An 18,718-nucleotide genomic window follows, 5' to 3' on the forward strand; every position below is an offset into this window, starting at 1 on the left:
GTTGATGGATGATGTCATTATCAGTAAAGAACTGTTGGAGCCGCCCATACATGTACTCACCCCCCTTATCAGACCTAACACATTGGATTCGAGTATCAAACTAAGTATGGATAAGTTGATAGAAATCCTTAAAAGCATCACAAACATCACTCTTTTGTTTCAACAAAACAGTCCAAGTAGACCTAAAATAGTCATCCACAAATGAAACAAAGTAACGAAATCCAGCTAAAGAAGTAGTAGAAGAAAGCCCCCACACATCAGTATGAATAAGAGAAAAAGGTGCAGTAGATCTATTACCACGATAAGGATAAGATGTGCGACAGTGTTTAGCAAAAATACAAGATTCACACTGAAAAACATAAGAGGAAGGAAAAGAAGTAAACAAGTGGGGTAATTGTCTTCTCATAACAACAAAAGAGGGATGACCCAAACATTGATGCCAAAGCATTATAGACTCCAAAGTACTATGGTCAGTCCGACCACAAACATAAGCTGCAGCAGTAGATTGAGCAGGTAACCGTGGTTCAAGAAGGTAGAGTCCTCCTTTTTCAGTCCCACTGCCAATAACCCTGTGTCTCCAAATCCTAAAAACCACAATAGGAAGGAAAGAAAGTGACACAACAATTTAAGGATTTGGTTAGGTGACTCACTGATAATAGGTTAGTAGGAAAATCAGGAACATGAAGGATAGACTCAAGGGAAATAGAGGGAGTAACTAGTACATTACCCTTACCAAAGAGAGAAGAAGAAAGGGAACCATCAACCCTTACCTTGTCCTGGCCAGAGCGAATGGAGTAGGAATCATAATACTGTGACATACCAGTCATGTGATCAGAGGCTCCAGAGTCAATAATCCAGGTGGGTGCAGTAGAAGGAGCAAACGAGACTTGCAGAGCTGAGGCAGAAGTAGCTGACCCTCCAAGGTGAGGCATTAGCCGACAGAGGGCGGAAATGTCATCCTGTGAAAGGGAATCAGGAGCAGGCTGGGGTCCAGATGTCTCAGACTTGGATGTCACAAAGTGAGCCCTAGCTCCCCCTCGCTTACCTCCACAGGCACTAGATGAACCACCACGCATGGCAGGGGGCTGCCCATGAGGATCCCAACACCTGTCCTTGGTGTGTCCAAGCTTTCCACAGTGATCACATTTGAACCTCTCATATTGATCTACACGAGTTGGCCCTTGGCCTTTTCCCCCACTTTTCTAATCTTTGTGGGAACTAGAAACAAGAGCAGATCTCTCTGTTGATGGTGCAATATCCATAGTTGTTCTCCTGGTTTCCTCACTTTGCAAGTAGCTGCACACTTCATCCTGAGATGGAAAGGGAGATCTCCCTAAGATTTGCAAGCGAAGAGGCTCATATTCTGGGTTAAGACCACCAAGCAAAATAAAGATCCTTTCCTTTTCTCAGCATTTGTAGACCACTGCCTCATCATCAGAATTGGACAGCTAGAGGTTGTTATAGTGATCATATTCCTCCCACAAGCTAATAACAATGTTGTAGTAATCAGATATACACTTATCACCCTGTTTCAGATGGATGATTTTTTTGAGGATTTGATATACTTTTGCTGCATCACCAACCCTATAAAAAACCTTGGAGACACTGTCCCAGATATCTTTTGCAGTCTCCTTACTCATAAACCTCCTACCTATCTCAGGTTTCATAAAGAATATCAACCAAGTCATAACAGTGGAGTTCTCATTCTCCCACTTAAGATAGCCTCGATCAGTTGTAGCAGGAGCCTTGATCAGCTGTAGTAGGAGCCTTGATAGAGCCAGTAATGTATCCCAACTTTCCCCTACTGCGTATGGACAACTTCACAGAACGGGACCAATCCAAGTAGTTGGTATTGTCCAATTTCACAACAGATATTTGGGTGTTGCGATTGTCAAAGGAAGCCATAGTTAGGACACCACTGGCCGGAATTGATCCACTGACCTCAGAATCAGCCCCAGACACCATAGACATACTGCCAAACAACTCAAGGGAATGCAAAATAAAGCCTTGTATAAATGGAGAGACACCTCAACCCAATCACAATAAGGAGAACAGCAAGCAACAGGCAAACCAAGAGCATACACTTGATGAAAAAATACAAACCAAATGCTTCCACAAACCAAACAACAGCAGCACATATCATCCAAGGCCATAACACTAATCAAATCTGCCACTCACAGTAGCTAAGAACCACACAAGATAGCACAGCCTCAACAAAGAACAGAAAAAAATGAAAGAGAAAATACCCTGCTGGCAGTAACATTGCAGCATCGTGGATGAGAGTAAGGCTCTCAAACCTGCTTCATGTACCAATCAAGACCTTAGGGGCCTTAAAGAGGACCTCAAGGCAACTTAAAAGGGCCCAGCCCCAAAGCAAACCAAGCTGCCAACAGGCAGAATCGAACAGAGAAGAGAAAAAACTGGCGGAAATCTGGGCAGCAACCTTTGGAGCAGCACTCCTCGAACTGCTTCTCTCTTCAACCAAATGCTGGAGGGGTTGAAAGGACACCCCTAGATGATCCAAATGCACCAAACCTCATCCCAAAAGGTTGAGAGATGAGGGAGAAACGAAAAAAAAAAAAAAAAAAAGATAACAGAGGCTGGTGGTAACAATGGTGCAGCTGCTAGAGCTTCAACTCTTCTTCATCAGTATCTGCAGTCCCTCCATTCTATATTGAATCGAAGAATGGAACTGCAAGGGATGTATTGCTTCACATTGTACAGCCACTAATGGAACCCTAAAGGGAAGAAGGGTACCAAAGAGAGGTAAAAGAAACAAGGCTGACCCTAGCCGACTCTCAAACCAGAGGACCTTGAAGCTCTGATACCAAGTTAAGATTTATAGATGGTCGATCCTAGTAATGGAGGAAGGGTTTACAGCATGAAGGAGAAGAAGAAGAGAGGGGAAGAGAGGAAGAAGAAGATAGTTGGAGAGAATCGTGGGATGTTAGAAGTGGCTACTCCTAACATCCATTTACTTCATTAAACCATTCTTAGGAAATTACAAGGACCTCCCTAAGGAGGCAAAAGAGAAACAGAAATAAAAGTTAAAAAAACAACTCTAGTGACTTATGACATAGACATGTACTAAAGTACACATAGTACATAAACTCTAATAGTATGGGGCCGTAAAAGAGCCCTATCTAAGCCCCAGGAATCAACAATATGTCTGTTCCTTGGGGAGTTCAATAAGATCTTGTGAGGGAGGAAACTCAGCTTTGAGAAGACATCCGAAGAGATGGCTTTCCAAATCAAGTCAAAAGACCTAGAGTTGGAGGTCCATCTCCTAAGGTTCCTCTCCATCCATATGTGATAAAGGGCAGCACCAAACACAAGCTTGCCAATAGTGTCACAAATAGAGCATCCAAAGAAAGTAATGACCAGCCATAGCCACTCTCTAGGGAAGGGGAGGCGTCTCCTGCAACGAGGCTAGATGGACGAAAGGGCTTTTTTTTCAGATGGTATAGGTGAAGGGGCAAGCAAAGAATAGGTGATCAATGTCTTCGGAACCACTCCAACAAAAGATACAAGAGGGAGGGACAGGGATTCTTCGGTGGAGGAGGAAGGCTTGGGTCGGGAGGCAAAGGTTAAGGGCTCTCTTGGCTAAGAAGCTATGGCGAGGGATGTGACCTTTGAACCAAATAAGCTTGTGCCAAAGAACGGTAGGGGCAAGGAACCTAACAAAGTTCCAGGCGGATCTAAGGCCAAAAAGGCCGTTTGAGGAGGGGAGCCAAATAACTTGGTTCGCATGAGATGAGGGGGAGGGGGGGGAGGGGGGAAGAGAATGCCAAATCTGGGAGAGGATGAGGGGAAAGGGGGAGGGGGGGGGACCAAGATCAATGGGAGATAATGCAGGAGAGGGGGGCAAACTTGGGAATGCCTGAGGAGTAAATTGATCTGGCCCAAAACAAATTATAGGGGACCCTATTAGGGTGCCAGGGGTCAAGCCAAAGGTAGATGGAAGCGCCATCAGTAATAGTAGAGGAAGTAGCTCTGAGAGCTAAGGGGCGGAGGAGGAGGATCTTGCGCCAGACCCAGGAGTCCGAAGGGAAGGGGACAGTCCAAATGGAGTCATTTTTTAGGAGATGGGAGTAAACCCAGTGAACCCAAATGGAGTCATGATTGAGATTTTCAAAATGAGCTTCAGAATACTTGCATTATTGGACTCGTGGATACGGCGAATGCCAAGGCCACCTTCTGATTTAGGAAGGCAGATGGATTTCCAGCTGACTGGACGGAGGAATTTGGAGGTTTCCTTCCCTTTCCAAAAAGAAAGCACAGAAGAGGGTTTCCATGGCTTTAATGGTAGATTTAGGGAGGCCATAGATGCCACACTAGTAAATGTAAGAAGATTGGAGAACCGATCTAATGCACTCAAGCCTATCATCGTAGGAGAGAAGTTTGCCTTTCCATAGCTGGAGCCGTTTGCGGATGTTGTCAAGCATGGGGGTGCAATGGTGGCTAGAGAGCTTAGCGGGGATAAGGGGGAGGCCCAAGTATTTCACTGGAAGGGAGCCCAAGGAAAAGCCCGTAAGGCGCAGGAGGGTGTCTTTGTTAGAATCAGAGATTCCAAAGAGAAAAAGCTTGGATTTGAGAAGGTTGATACGGAGGCCAGAGAGACTCTAAAAGAGATGAAGGGAAGACATGATAGCCGAGATAGAAGAAGGGGAAGCTTTAGATTGAGGTGCTTGAATTTGGGAATGGGGGAGATGAGGTAGAGGTCAGTTTTGGCTTGGATGCTCTTTGAGAAGACTTCCATGGCCAGAGAGAAGAGGAAGGGAGAAAGGGGGCAACCTTAGAGAATCCCAACTTTAGAATGGAAAAAACCAGTGGAGGAGCAATTGACGATGACGGAGTAAGAGGGGGAGGAGATATAATCAAAAATCCAGCGGATGATAGCGGGGGGGGGGGGGGGAAGCCCATCTGGGATAACACATCGCAGATGAAGTCCTATCTGAGGGAATCAAAAGCTTTGTGGAGGTCAATCTTCATAAGGGCAGCGAGCGAGTGGGATTTTCGATTAAAACCACGCATAATTTCAGAGCAGAGAATGATATTATCCGCTATGCTTCTGCCAGAAATGAAGGAAGATTGGTTAGAGCTGACCAAGGAAGGGATGACAAGCTGGATTTCGTTAGCCAGGATCTTCGCAATAAACTTGTAAAGGAGATTGCAAAGAGAGATAGGTCTAAAATCAGACAAATAAGATGCTCCATCTTTTTTAGAGATAAAGAAAAGAAAAGTCTAATTGACCTGAGCAAGCTGGCTTTAATGAGATCCTCTTTAATATGGTCCCAACAGCTAAGGAAAAACCCCATACTGAAACCATTGGGGCCCTTGTTGGATTTATGGGACAAGATAGCCTTGAAAATCTCATCAGAAGGGATGGCAAGGAGAGAGCTAGCCAGAGAGGAAGGGACAAATTTGTTAATGAGGTCAGGGGGAAGGGGGGAGGAGGGGGGAGGGAAGGGTTGAAGAGGGAAGAGAAGTAGGAGGCAGCCTCAGACTTAATACCGAGAACAGAGGAGAGAGGGGATCCATCCTGAGCGATGAGCAAGGTGATGGAATTATAGCTCAACCTGGCTTGTAAAGAACGGTGGAGGAAAGCAGTGTTAGAATCCCCAAGCTCCAGCCACTTAATGCGAGATTTCTGGCGAAGAAAGCTTTCTTCATGAGAGGCGAGGGAAGAGAGCTCTTTCAAAAGGTCTCTCTCTTCCTCTGCCAACAAAGGGTTGAGCGGATCCTATTGAAGGTGGGATTGCACACTAACAAAGTCAGATCGATAGAAAGAGATGCGAGAGGGGATATTACCACAGGTGGAGGAGTTCCAGGGTTTGAGGGCTGATTTGGTGAGATGGAGCTTTTTAGCGAAGGCAATGACAGGGAGGGAGGGGCAGAAGACGGGAGAGCTCCAGGCTTTGAGCATGGTTGAGAGGTAAAGATGGTGGGAAGTCCACATGTCAAAGAATTTAAAAGGTTTGGGGCCAAAGGAAGAATACTGATGGATAAGAAGATGGTAAGGGCTATGGTCAGATAGACCTTGGGGAAGAAAGTTGGCAAGGGAGTGGGGGAAGGAGGAGAGCCAAGCTTCATTAATGAGGAAACGGTCCAACTTGCAAGCAATGCGGTCATTTCCCCCTCTACGGTTGTGCCAAGTTAGGGGGAACCTGACCATCAAAGATCGTCAATACCAATATCTTCGATGCAATCATTGAAAGCATTGACGGATTGGGAATCGAGGGGGCAACCACCAAATTTCTCAGATTGGAATCTGACAACATTGAAATCACCTCCCACTCCCCAAGGAAGGGATCCAGTCCCGGCTTTAAGGAGAGCCAGATCATCCCAAAGAGAGGAACGGTCAGCAGGCCAGTTAAAGGCATAAACTACTGTGAGGTAGAAGGAGAGGGAGGAGTTAAGAAGGGAGAGAAGGAGGTGAATAAGTTGGGGGGAGGAGTGAGAAATAAAGATGTGGATTTTAGAGGGGTCCCAAAGGATCCATATACACCCATTAGGAGAATGGTTGTAATTGGAGATAAAGGACCAAAAAAGGGCGATGGATGCCACAATGCGAGAAGCATTCTCAAGGAGGACGCGGGTTTCCAGAAGGGCGCAAAAGGAAGAGTGGGAAGACTTAATGAGGGCTCTAATGTCATGGTGTTTGTCCAGGGAATTGAGGCCCTTGACATTCTAGATGAGACCTGCAGACATGGAGAACTAGAGGGTGTAGGGCATCGAAATCCTTGGGGGAACACTCATATACCTCCTACGAGAGTAGGCAAGGGTAGGACGATGGCAGGCAATAATAGTAGTAGCAAGGGAGCTGCCAATCCCACGAGGGGGAACAAAGGGGAGGGGAGAAGGGGATATCTGACCAATCCCGAGAGGGGGGGTGGGAGGGGGAACTCAACGGACAAGGGAAGGGGGGTGGGAGAGGTGGCAGGAACAATGGTTAAGTCAAAGGGAGGGTGGGAGGGGTTAGGGTCGGTGGAGGGGTTGAATGAAGAGGGTCGGGTATGGGATGAAGTGGGTAGGGTAAGGGGGGAAGTGTTGGACGGGTCTTGGTTTGGGATATGGTTCTAGTATAAATGGGTTGGAAGGGTAAAAAGGGAAGGTTTGTAAGTGAAAAAGGATGAGGTTGGTTTGGGGAGAGGTTGGACCAGGTTAGGAGAAGGGGGGTTGGTTATAAGTAGTCAAGGATAAGGTAGGGCCAAGGTTGGAAGTGGCACCATGGTTAGGGGGAATCTCGAGACGAGGGGGTTTGGTAAGAGGGGGGTAGGTTGGATCTATGCAAAGACAAAAGGGGATTTATAGGGTAAAAAGCATCGTGCATCAGACCTCGCATAAGAGCAAGTCTTCGAACCAAAGAGGAGCTACTGGGAGCAGGCTGAGACTGATCCTCGATTGGATCTGCGACAACGGAAGCCAGTGATGGCAGGGCCCAAATCTTCGAAGCAACTAGGCTTGGAGAGGAGCTGTCGGAGACGTCAGTTGCTATTTTGGAGAAACCATCTCTTCGGTAAGGGGAACCAGTCTGCAAGGAGTTCTGGTCAAAAGTAGATTCAGTCGCCTGGGGAGCTGACGACCCAATAGGAGCAGCCAAAGTCAAAGAGCCTGAAGGATTTATGCGATGGGGACCAAGGAGCGAGGTCAATCTGTGATTTGCAGTCAGAGCTTCAGCATCGCAAAGGGATAGCGGAATCTCAGGACCAGTAATCGAGGGTGCCTCCCTGCGAGGAGAACCAGATGAAGATCACGGTGGCGACGTCTGTGGCAGTGGCGCACTTTCACCCTACCCCTGTTGGGTGTTCTGGAGATGCCTACCGATCGCGGAGGAGCAGAGTAGTTCAAAGAGCCAAGGGGCGACCAGTAGAAGATGAAGCGAAAACCGAAGGGCTTGCTCGTCGGAAAACTTGCTGATGTCAGGAGAACTAAATTAGCTTGAACACTTGGAGTCGACTAGGGAACCAAATCAGCGTCTTGAACACTTGGAGTCGACGAGGGAACCAAATCAGCTTCAGGGGCAACGAAGGGAGCTTTGCCGAAATAGTCTTAGAGTTGTGTCCAAAAACCATACAATGGATGCAATGGGGAGGGAACCATTTGAACTTGACTGGCTGTTTGAAGCAGAACCCATCTTCTTCCACAATGGTGATGGAGGAAGGAGGAGGGTGGTCCACAGAGATATCGATGCACAGTCTTGCAAAAGATAGTTTGTCCATTCTCCGGCTGCGAGCATCAGAGTAGAGGGTAAAACCTAAGACATCCAATTATGCTAAGGCAATTCTGACTCCAGTACTGAAATGGGAGACTAGGCAGGACAATCCACAAGGGAATGGAGTTGAGGTTGACCTTGTGGAGTTGGATGTAGGGATCCCACTGGCGGAGGAAGATTGGTTTGGTGCCGACAAGCCATGGAGCGCCGTCTAGGGCTCGAGTCTTGGCCTCCTCAGAGAAGAACTTGAAGATGAAGACACCGTCGTCGAGGAGGAAGGTATCTAAGGAGCCTTGAGCTTTCCATTGCTTAGACAGGGAAGCTTTGACAGTGTGAAGGAGGGTCGAGAACCTAGGAAGTGGCCCACAAGGCACGATAGCCATTTGGTGATTTCTGGAGATAACCGGTTGTTGGGGCAAAGAGCGCAGGGTGAGCCATTATCAAAGGAATGTTTTACAAAGTGAAGGGAGAGAACAGAGCTCGAGGAGGAGGATGGATGGGAGACAAGAGAGGCCTAGGGTCTTCCGACCTACGGGGGGTGGAAGCATTGGTGGCGAGGGTGATAGAGTGGGTGGGGGTGGAGGATATGGTGGTGGCGGGAGAGCTAGAGATGGTGGAGGCAAGGGTGGTGGGAGTAATGGTGGTGGTGGATAGGATGGTGGTCGGAGGAGGGGGGAAAGGGGGGAGAGCTCATGGTGGTCCTAATATGGTCCCAACCTAATTTATAATGCTTTAACATCCTCCTTGACGGCTTCTTCATTAACTTATTTTTGCTAGTTTTATTTTGATTTCATTTCGTTTTCTTTCACGCATACATGCATTATAAGAAATTAGGGTTTTTCTTTGCATACAAATTTTCAATGATTGTTTTGATATTTTCTAACACCTTTTTGTGGTTTTCTCAGTGTTAAATCATATCATGATAGGTTGTTAGGTCATCCTCATATTATTTTTCTTAAAAGTTTCCCTTGCATAATAGGATAGGTTTTGCATATTAAATTGGTTTTTATTATTTATGTTAGTTTTCTCAAGTAATTGTTGGTGTATTTGTTTAATTACAAATTTTGTAATTTTGTAATTTTTTTATTTTAATGTTGCTTTCTATTTGTGAGCTTTGATATCGTTATGATATGATCTAGAGTTTTATTGGATATATTTTCTTTAATTGATTGATAGTACCTTGTGCTAGATAGCGAGAATGGTGTTTTAGTAATATAGTGCATCTGTAAATTAGTTTCATCGTGTACTGTTATGACAACAAATAATAGCTTAATGTTGGTATAGTATGTCTTTTCATTTACTCATAAATATACTAAGCCTTGCATTGTAGTGTGGGTCGATAGAGGTGAGTTTTTATTTCTTATTTATCTTCTTTTTTTACTTTCATTATATTTATTTTTGCAAAGTATATCATGGTGCATACGCATGGCTCGACATATTTGAATCACATACCAAATAGATGTGAAGTCTGGTTTAACCGAGTGGACCAGGGTGCCTAAAACCTTCCATAGACCGCAACCTAACATGATCACGATTGGTTTGGAGTCAACATTTTTATATGCGGGCCCTAGACCATAGTCTAGGTGGCAACTTTGTGTCATTGAGACCAGACCTTTTTCTTGGTCCACTCTTTTCACACCAGGGTTGAATTTTATCCATGTACTGTCCCAATTGTGGACTTTTGAAGTTACGAAACCCAAAAGAGAGACTGTAGGTCACTAAAGCACCCAATTAGCAAGCCCACGAGTGATGCTCCTATTCACAACGGAATGTTGGTAGTTTGGTACTCATCGGGTTTCCTCCAAATACCACAGAAATCCCTTCCCAAGTTTATTTTATTTAATTTTCTTTTTGAGGGGAGGGGTCTCATATGTTAGTTATAGGGTGGGCATCAGGGATAGTTAAGTTTAGGAAAAGTTATATTTTCTCACCCCCTCTTGTTTGGTGGGCTTGAAAAAGAATAATTCAAAGCTGTAAGATCGGTCAAAGAAGCCCAGCCTCATTTCCAGCTTCACCCCTCCCAATCCACAAACCCAAACACCAGTCCCTTATCTCCCAAACCTCAACCTCAACTTCCCCACTACGCTGTCGCACTGGAGACCATATCACTTTCTCCTATCTCCTGTCTTCCTTCCCTACGCTTGCCGAACCCCCTTCCCAGATCCTCATAGAGTATGACTCCCTATGCCAAGAGTGGATCACTGATGACATCTCTCTGCTTTGTCTGCCTCAATGAACTCTTAACTGCCTACTCCCTTACCAGTACCAGTGCTGACATCTCCCCTCCAGAACGCCTCTGGGCTGAATCCCTTGCCAGAGGCCCTCTGTCATTGACTCCTCTGATATCACACTCTCCCTCCTTTGCCTCCACCATTGCTCTTACATAAATCAACACCAATAGATCGCTGATGTATATGGCCAAGCATAGACTTTCCTGCACATTCCATTTTTAGGTCCCTGGTCAGGATTGTGCTGAACATAAGGCTTGTGGTTGCCAACATGCGCTGGGGAGTCTCCATTCTCTCCTGCTGCTGAGAGTGAGAGACTGAGAAGCAAGGAAGTGCCGAAAGCCTAAAACACAAGGTTTCCCTTATTCTCCTTATAATTTTTTTTTCTAATAATACACAACCCCTCTTTGTTGTTCGTCTCATTCTCTCCTTTTACTTGAGAGGCTCACTGAAACAAAAAGTAAAAAGTATTGCAGTGTCTTTCGAAATTGAATCTTCTAATTTGAGGTCTTCTTTAATCCTAGTGGGGTTCTCGAGTATATGGGAGTAATGGGAAGAATGGGTTTGTTTGGCTCTCCTACACATGGTTGTGTATGGATGTCTCTCATCAGCTTCAGCCACTGCTCCTGCAAGTGTGTTTAAGCTCTCTACATTCTTGGAAATTCGATCTTTCCTCTATACCTTTTCTGTTTCTTTTGTATTTTTTTTGCAGGAATTGTAAGTGGATTTGTCTCATGCAGGTCGAAGGTCTGATGATTCTGCTGCATGTTAAGATCCAACATTCAAACCCCTAAAATGGTTTTACTTCAGCGCTTTGCATCGTTGGGAGCAGGTAATCCACAGTCCCATTTCGAAATTGCGACTCAAGGTACCAACATTGATCCCCAACTCCAAGTTTATCCCGACATTATCAACCACTGCCACCTTGCCCACTGTCCACCACCACTGCTGCTGCTACATGACCGTTGCAACTTCCCATTTTTTTTATAATTTTCATATGATCGTTGCATCTTACCATCGACTTTTCTCCAAAGTCCAATCGATTTCGTGAGACTTTGAAGAGGGTGGGGTGGGAAGACAGATCGCCAATGGATTTTCTCGTAATGTGCGAAATCCCACCCCACGGCCACTAAACATCTCCAATTTTAAGAATCCCAGAAAAGTTGTCAAACTTGCCTTTACTGTTCATCTTTTCCAGACAAACAAAAGGGGCCTAAGTGAAAGAAATAAAAAACATAAAAAGGAATCCCAAACTCACCACCACCAAAAACACAATCACAACTGAGACTTGAATGCTCCATCTCAAATCCAAAACCTAACGCCCTTACACCCTCTCCCTATCTAACGAGAAGCCCTATTGTTTGTTTCTTTTCCCTATCTTGCCATTTGGGTTTGGTAGGGATTAAAGAGATAAAAATTAGGCTCAAATACAATTTTCTCAAAAGTATAAGTATTCATGGTTACAAAGCACTCGAACCCGAAATAAACTTGTTGTAATATGAGTTTCAGGGGTAAAAATGTCATAGGAGTAATATTGTCCTTGTATCCATTCTAGAACATTCCTTCTCTTATTATAAATAAAGGTCTGCATTTTAGAGGAAGTGGTTCCAACATGGCATCAGAGCCAAAAATCCGAGAATGTGGGACCTGATTTCTTTTCCTTTTTTTCCTTTCTTTTTTTCTCTCCATCGTGATCTTGCCCTAGCAGCCAGCAGCCACCACCGCTTCCGCCAGCCCCCAACAGCATCGCCACCACTTCTGCCAGCCCTCAACAGCACCGCTACCTCTTCCGCCAGCCCCCAACAGCACTGCCACCCCTTCTGCCAACCCCCAACAGCACTGCCACCTTTTCCGCCAGCCCTCCCAGGCCTCCGCCACCCTCTCCAGCCCACCGCCACTCTCCCGCGACCTCTTTCTTCCTTTTTTTCTCGCGGGAGACCTTCCCGTAGCCTTGCACTATTTTTTTCCCCTCCCTTGGTGGTGAGTTGACTCCCACCAAGGGCCTTTTTACCTCTGCCATATTTTTCCCTATGCAGTAAAATTTCTGCCAACTTTTTTTCTCTCTTTTTTGGGACTTTTCTTGTGACCAGCCACCATGCCTGACAGCTCTGACATCACGTCTACCTCCTCTGGCCATGACGGCCCATCGCAGCGTGATTTTGTTCCTTTTCCAGCCAGTCCAATCAAATTAAATGGGGCCAATTACCTGTTGTGGTCTCGTTCTTGCCTATTTGCGATTGGTTCCCGTGGTCTCTGTGGCTACATCACTGGAACCACTGTCAAGCCTAATGACACTGGTGCTGCCCAGGATAGGTGGATGAATTTTAACTTCCTGGTTATGTCATATTTGGTGAATTCGATGGAGTAATAAATTGCTGGTCATTATCGTCTACTTGATTCGGCAGCCAAAATTTGGAAGACAGCCCAAGACACATATTCACAGGTTGGGAATGCAGCCTAGTGTTATGAACTTCGCCAGAAGATCAACTCGACAAAACAGTTGGAGTTATCCCTATCTCAGTACTACAATAAGATGTGCACGATGTGGCAGCAACTTTATTTTTTGGGCACCCACACTGCAACATGCGATATAGATGCCACTACTTTTCGGAAATGGGAAAACGATTTATGGGTGTTTGATTTTTTGGCTGGCCTTAATATAGAATTTGATCCGATCCGGTAAAACATTCTGAATCGGGAACCTCTTCCCACTCTTGAGCAGGCATATGCTATTCTTGCAGCCGAAGATAGTCGCCGGACTGCCATGATTACTTCTGTTACTCAAGAACGTTCAGCTCTTATTTCTGGCCCTGCAGCCCCTTCCCGTGGGAATTCTTCATGCTCTTCCAGTAATGATCATTCATCTGGTAAGCCTATTTCTGATCCAAGTCTTGATCTTCCTATTGTAGTCAAAAAACCCAAGCGAAGTTGTACTCTACATCCAATTTCGAATTTTGTCTCTTATAACTCTTTAACTCCTTCATTCCATGCCTTTGTTCCTCTTTATCTTCTATCTCCATTCCTAACAATTGGCAGGAAGCAATAGCTGAACAAAAATGGAAGGCGGGAATGGATGAAGAAATGCATCCCCTGGAGAAAAATAGAACCTGGAGTTTGGAAACTCTTCCACAAGGAAAGAAACCCGTTGGTTGTAAATCGGTCTTTGTAGTAAAGCACAAGCCAGATGGGACAGTGGATAGATACAAAGCGAAATTGGTTGCCAAAGGGTTCACCCAAACCCATGGGATCGACTACCAAGAAACCTTTGCTCCTGTAGCAAAGGTGAACACTGGTCGGATAATTATTTCTTGTGCTATAAACCAAGGCTGGAGTCTTCAACAACTTGATGTCAAGAACGCATTCTTACATGGGGAGCTGGAAGAGGATGTCTATATGGAGATACCTCCTGGATTTGCTTCACCAGATACTCAGGGAAATGTGTGCAAGTTGAAGGCCCTATATGGCTTAAAGCAATCACCCAGGGCCTGGTTTGGTCGTTTTCATAAAGCCATGGTTACCAATGGTTATAAACAAAGCAATGTTGACCACACGCTATTTGTCAAGAGAGTGGGACAGCATATCACTATTATGATTGTCTATGTAGATGATATAGTGATCACTGGGAGTGATGCACAAAAAATTCAGAAGTTGAAGACCTACTTAGGCACAGAATTTGAGGTCAAAGACTTGGGCAGATTGCAGTATTTCTTGGGAATAGAAGTTGCCTATTTAGCTAAGGGTATATCTCTTTCTCAGAGAAAATGCACTCTTGATTTATTGAATGATACTGGGATGCTTGGGTGTAAACCTGCCGATACACCTTTGGAGCCTAACACACACTTGAAGAGTAAGGAAGGCGACCCTGTAGACAAGGGAAGTTATCAGAGACTGGTTGGGAGATTGATATATTTGTCCCATACCTGACCAGATATTGCATTTGCAATAAGTGTAGTCAGCCAGTTTATGCATGATTCTTACTCTTCACACTTGGAGGTTGCATATCGGATCCTAAGGTACCTGAAGTCTTCCCCTGGTAAAGGTCCTATATTCTCCACACAGTCACCTTCGAGTAGAAGCTTATACTGATGCAGATTGGGCAGGCAGCCCTGATGATAGAAGATCAACACCTGGATATTGCACCTATGTTGGAGGAAACTCAACTACTTGGAGAAGCAAGAAGCAGGCAGTGGTTGCTCGGTCAAGTGTTGAAGCTGAGTTTAGAGCCATGGCACAAGGTATCTGTGAACTACTCTAGCTCAAGGGACTTCTTCAAGATCTTGGGATGCCAGGTGATCTTCCCATGCGACTCTAGTACGACAGTAAATCTGCAATCAGCATTGCCCATAACCCAATCCACCATGATCGCACCAAACATGTTGAGATTGATCGGCATTTTATCAAGGAGAAGCTGGAGCAAGGAGTCGTCTATATTCCGTTTGTTTAGTCTAGTGATCAACTGGCCGATATTTTTACTAAGGGGATTAACAGTAAATTGTTTTATTCTGTTGTTAGCAAGTTGGGCATGTTTGACATGTATGCACCAACTTGAGGGGGAGTGTTGTACTATGGGTTTCAAGGGTAAAAATGTCATAGGGGTAATATTGTCCTTGTATCCATTCTAGAACATTCCTTCTCTTATTATAAATAAAGGTCGGCCTTTTAGAGGAAGTGGTTCCAACAAAACTGAGTGTAGTTCCTTACCTTTTGCCATGTGCCAGAATTTTCGTGATTTCACCTTATTATCCCTACTACCATATTGAGGCAGTATGAATTCTGTAAAGTTAGTTTATATTCTTTCTTTTCCCTAGGAACCTAGTTATCTCAATATGGACATGGAACCATCTCAAACTCAGCACGCTTCAATTAAAAGAAGTACAGCACACACCTTCCCCTACTCACATGTTTTTCTTCATCTCCATAAAGGTAAGGTAGCATGAAAATGCATGCATTTAATCAAGCATGTCTCCTTCCATGCAAAATGAACTCATTATTCCATTGCAAATAACAAAAGGTCATCCAGTTCAGTATAAAAAGCAAACGGTAGATAAGTCGATGCTTAAAAAACTTTCTATTGCACATAACAATAGGATATTCAGATCAGTACATCAGTACTATTGGTGTGAAAAGTAGATAAGCCAATGCTTAAAGCACTAAAATTCATGCAATTGATGATGTATTTCAATTTTCAACCCCACACAACATTCCATAGCCATCCCATTGCACATAACAAATGACCATCAGGAAACCCCACCCCCAAAAAGGCTCATAAGAGAAGTCATCAAGAGAAGTACAATTAGTGAACGGTCAATAAGCCAGTTCTCACCAATACTGCCACCCGCATATCTAGCCCTTTCTTGGTCAATGCTTGCTGTAAACACTCAGAAACATCTTTTCCTACCTGAAAGCAAAGTACGTTTCAGGCAAAGATCTCAATATATAAAATGTTTCACCATTTAACATCGTACATATATTCATTTTGAGCTTTTAACAGTAAGCAACTAGAGTAAAGCAAGGATTTAATGAACAAACAGATTGATTGATTGATTGATTAAATGAGACATCTTTTGATGGTTACTGTTACATTTAGTTTATTCAACCAAGTGGGGCTTGTACCACCATATAGGCATAACAGACAAAACAACCAACAATAGAAAAATGAAGGCTTTCATAGTTCCAAGTTTTAAGTAAGATCCAAGGGTCAGTAGATGACTGCAAAATCTAGATCAGCCAATGGCTTAAGATTGTACCCACCCACCGACCAAACCCCCCCCCCCCTTCAATAAAAAAAAGGCTTAAGATGCTCAGCGTAGTCCAGCTAAAATAGAATTGATACACAAATGATCATCCAAGGACATGCAGGGGAAACTCTTTCACTGTATACCGTCAATAGGACAGGTTTTGCGATGTATATAACAATTAAAGTCATCTACAGTAAGAGCTCACAAGGAGAGACAAATAGAATGAATTGGAATAACTTTTGCTGACGGACTAGTACTCTATTTGGAGGTGGATCTCTTAGGTCCCCCCAGCAAAAAAAGAAAATAGTGAAAGATTCCCTCTTGGTGGATCTCCAGGAAGGTAACACTTAAATCACTTTCTTGTTCTCTATCCTGGATTCTGTCTTCTTCCATCTCTCTCTTTTCCATCAATGGTACTGTTCATGGGTACTGCCTGAACCTGCAATGCCTTCTCATACTCCTCGTCCATCAGCACTAAGCTGAAAAACTTCTACAACAACACCCCAGCTCCATCCCTGAGGTTTATACCCTCCGTCACTATGAATAACGTGTTTTTTTAATTGATAGAATATGAAGAGAAAAGCCTCTTAATATGTGCTTTGGCATTAGTTCCTGTACACATTTTTTATAGTAAATAAGATCTAATCCACGACTTACAGGATGCAAATTGGGCTTGAAAAGAAAGAAGCACCCCTTATCATGGGTCCTGGACTCTTGGGGGCATCACTTGGCTAGACCACTCTAGTCAAGGTCATTGATAATTCTCTGAGTGACTGATATATCAGGTACTATTGTACTAAAAAATACCAATAATACAGAAAAAAACTTTTGGAATACCTTGCTATGTCCAATCAATCCACGTTGATCTTCTTACTAGGGTTCAGAGTGGGTTACCTTTAAATATCCAGGGCAACCAAGCCAATCTTAGTAGGAAATCCTTCATGGATGAGGGAAACACAACACACACTAACTCTAGAGGTCTTAAGGGATGGCAACCACCTACAATTCCACCATTTTCACCATTCTAACTGTTGCATAGGAGAATCCTTCAATCTATAAGACCCTAAAAGATGATATGATTATCGTATTGGATCAGGCCTTCTCAAGTGGCTAACAAGCATGGTATCATTCTATAAATGATTTCGATCATGAGAAGAAGTATGGCTCTCTATGTAGTTCGACTTCGACCATACTTATTGAGGGGAATTCGAGTTCCAACTAACAAGATCAGTGCCCATCAAAGCAATATGTTAGAATAAGTAGTTCTACCCGATAGGGGTGTACTCGTCCTTTTTTATGTTTATTCTCCCTCAGCCGGTTCTTATTTAGGTATTCCTAATCTGAATTGGCAAGGGTAGCTTTCCTATTTCTAGTAGGATTATTGTAACTCTTTGAATATAAATAAAGGGGTTTGGTGATCCATATTTTTCACTCAAGCATTCAGTTCTACAGGGCTTCTAACATGGCATCAAAGCTAAATTTGATCTAGGAAGGAGTTCTCAAAGTTCTTTCTGTTTTTTTTCTTCCCCCCTCCCATGGTTTCTGGTTTCTCCCTTCTCCACCACTCTCGGCTCCTCTCTTTCACTCAGGGCAGCACCTATGAGGTGATATAATGGAGATTTAGATGCTGCCCGCAACTTCACCTCATTGAAGACTGAAGATTACTGGTGTGAACTACTGCCGGCAGACAAGGTTTAAAGTATCGGTATCGGGTATTGTATCGGTCGGGTGATTTTAAGAGACGTATCGTATCTTTTCGGAGATACGTATCGAACAATACAAATACGCATAGAAATGGTCAAGATATACATGGAAATACACTTTTGGAACAAAAAACAATATAAATAAGCAATATATAATAAGTATCATGCATAAAACCTAAAATGGTGAATAATGTCTAACCAAACAAGTGCATTAAATTGAAATTGTTATAAAAGATGAAGTTTCTCACATGTTGTAATCGTCTATAGCCCTGAAGAGTATTGGATGATGCAAAGGATGATGTTGTAGCACTCCTTGATTCGTTTTTTTAGTTTAGAAGTGTGAAAAACCAAGATTAAATGCAAGATTTTAGACTCTTGGTTGAGAGTTTTCCTTCATTTTTTCGTTAGATTAGGAATTGTATCGAGTCTGTGAGTGAAAATGGCTTTTTTATGGAATGTATCGATGGTATCGATACGTATCTGTACATATCAGTATGTATCGAGCCGTATCAGCCGATACATATCGATACGTATTAAACCACCCACTAAACCCTTTACTTCAAGACAGTTCATTTAAAAAAAAAAAAGAGACGTATCGGTATGTATCGTATCGGTATCGACCGATACCGATACGTATCGGTCCGTATCGTATCGTATCGATCGATACTTTAAACCATTCCGGCAGATTCTATCCACCATTGGAGAACATGTTCTTCCCTCAAAAGCTGAAGATCGATTTCTGTTTTTCCCTGGAGATTGGTTCCTGCTATTCCTGGTACACACCCCTTCCTGTTTGAAGACTGCAGCATTAGATCAAGTCAAAGACAGATTCAG

The 18,718-nt window shown here is 43.9% G+C and overlaps 1 protein-coding gene across 3 annotated transcripts in view; it reads right to left on the reverse strand.

The window, feature by feature from the left end:
• The window catches only part of LOC122643921 (hexokinase-3-like), a 63,757-nt gene that overhangs the window by 22,311 nt on the left and 22,728 nt on the right, over positions 1-18,718 (reverse strand). For all 3 annotated transcript variants that reach the window (XR_006330197.1, XM_043837497.1, XM_043837496.1), the window contains one exon: positions 15,767-15,841. Coding sequence is in view for 2 of the 3 variants with exons in the window: in XM_043837497.1 (XP_043693432.1) it covers positions 15,767-15,841 (75 nt within the window). In the remaining variant the exon portion in view is untranslated. The remainder of the gene's footprint in view (positions 1-15,766; positions 15,842-18,718) is intronic.

This window comes from Telopea speciosissima, chromosome 10 (assembly GCF_018873765.1).
Source record: "Telopea speciosissima isolate NSW1024214 ecotype Mountain lineage chromosome 10, Tspe_v1, whole genome shotgun sequence".
NCBI classification, from domain to species: domain Eukaryota; kingdom Viridiplantae; phylum Streptophyta; class Magnoliopsida; order Proteales; family Proteaceae; genus Telopea; species Telopea speciosissima.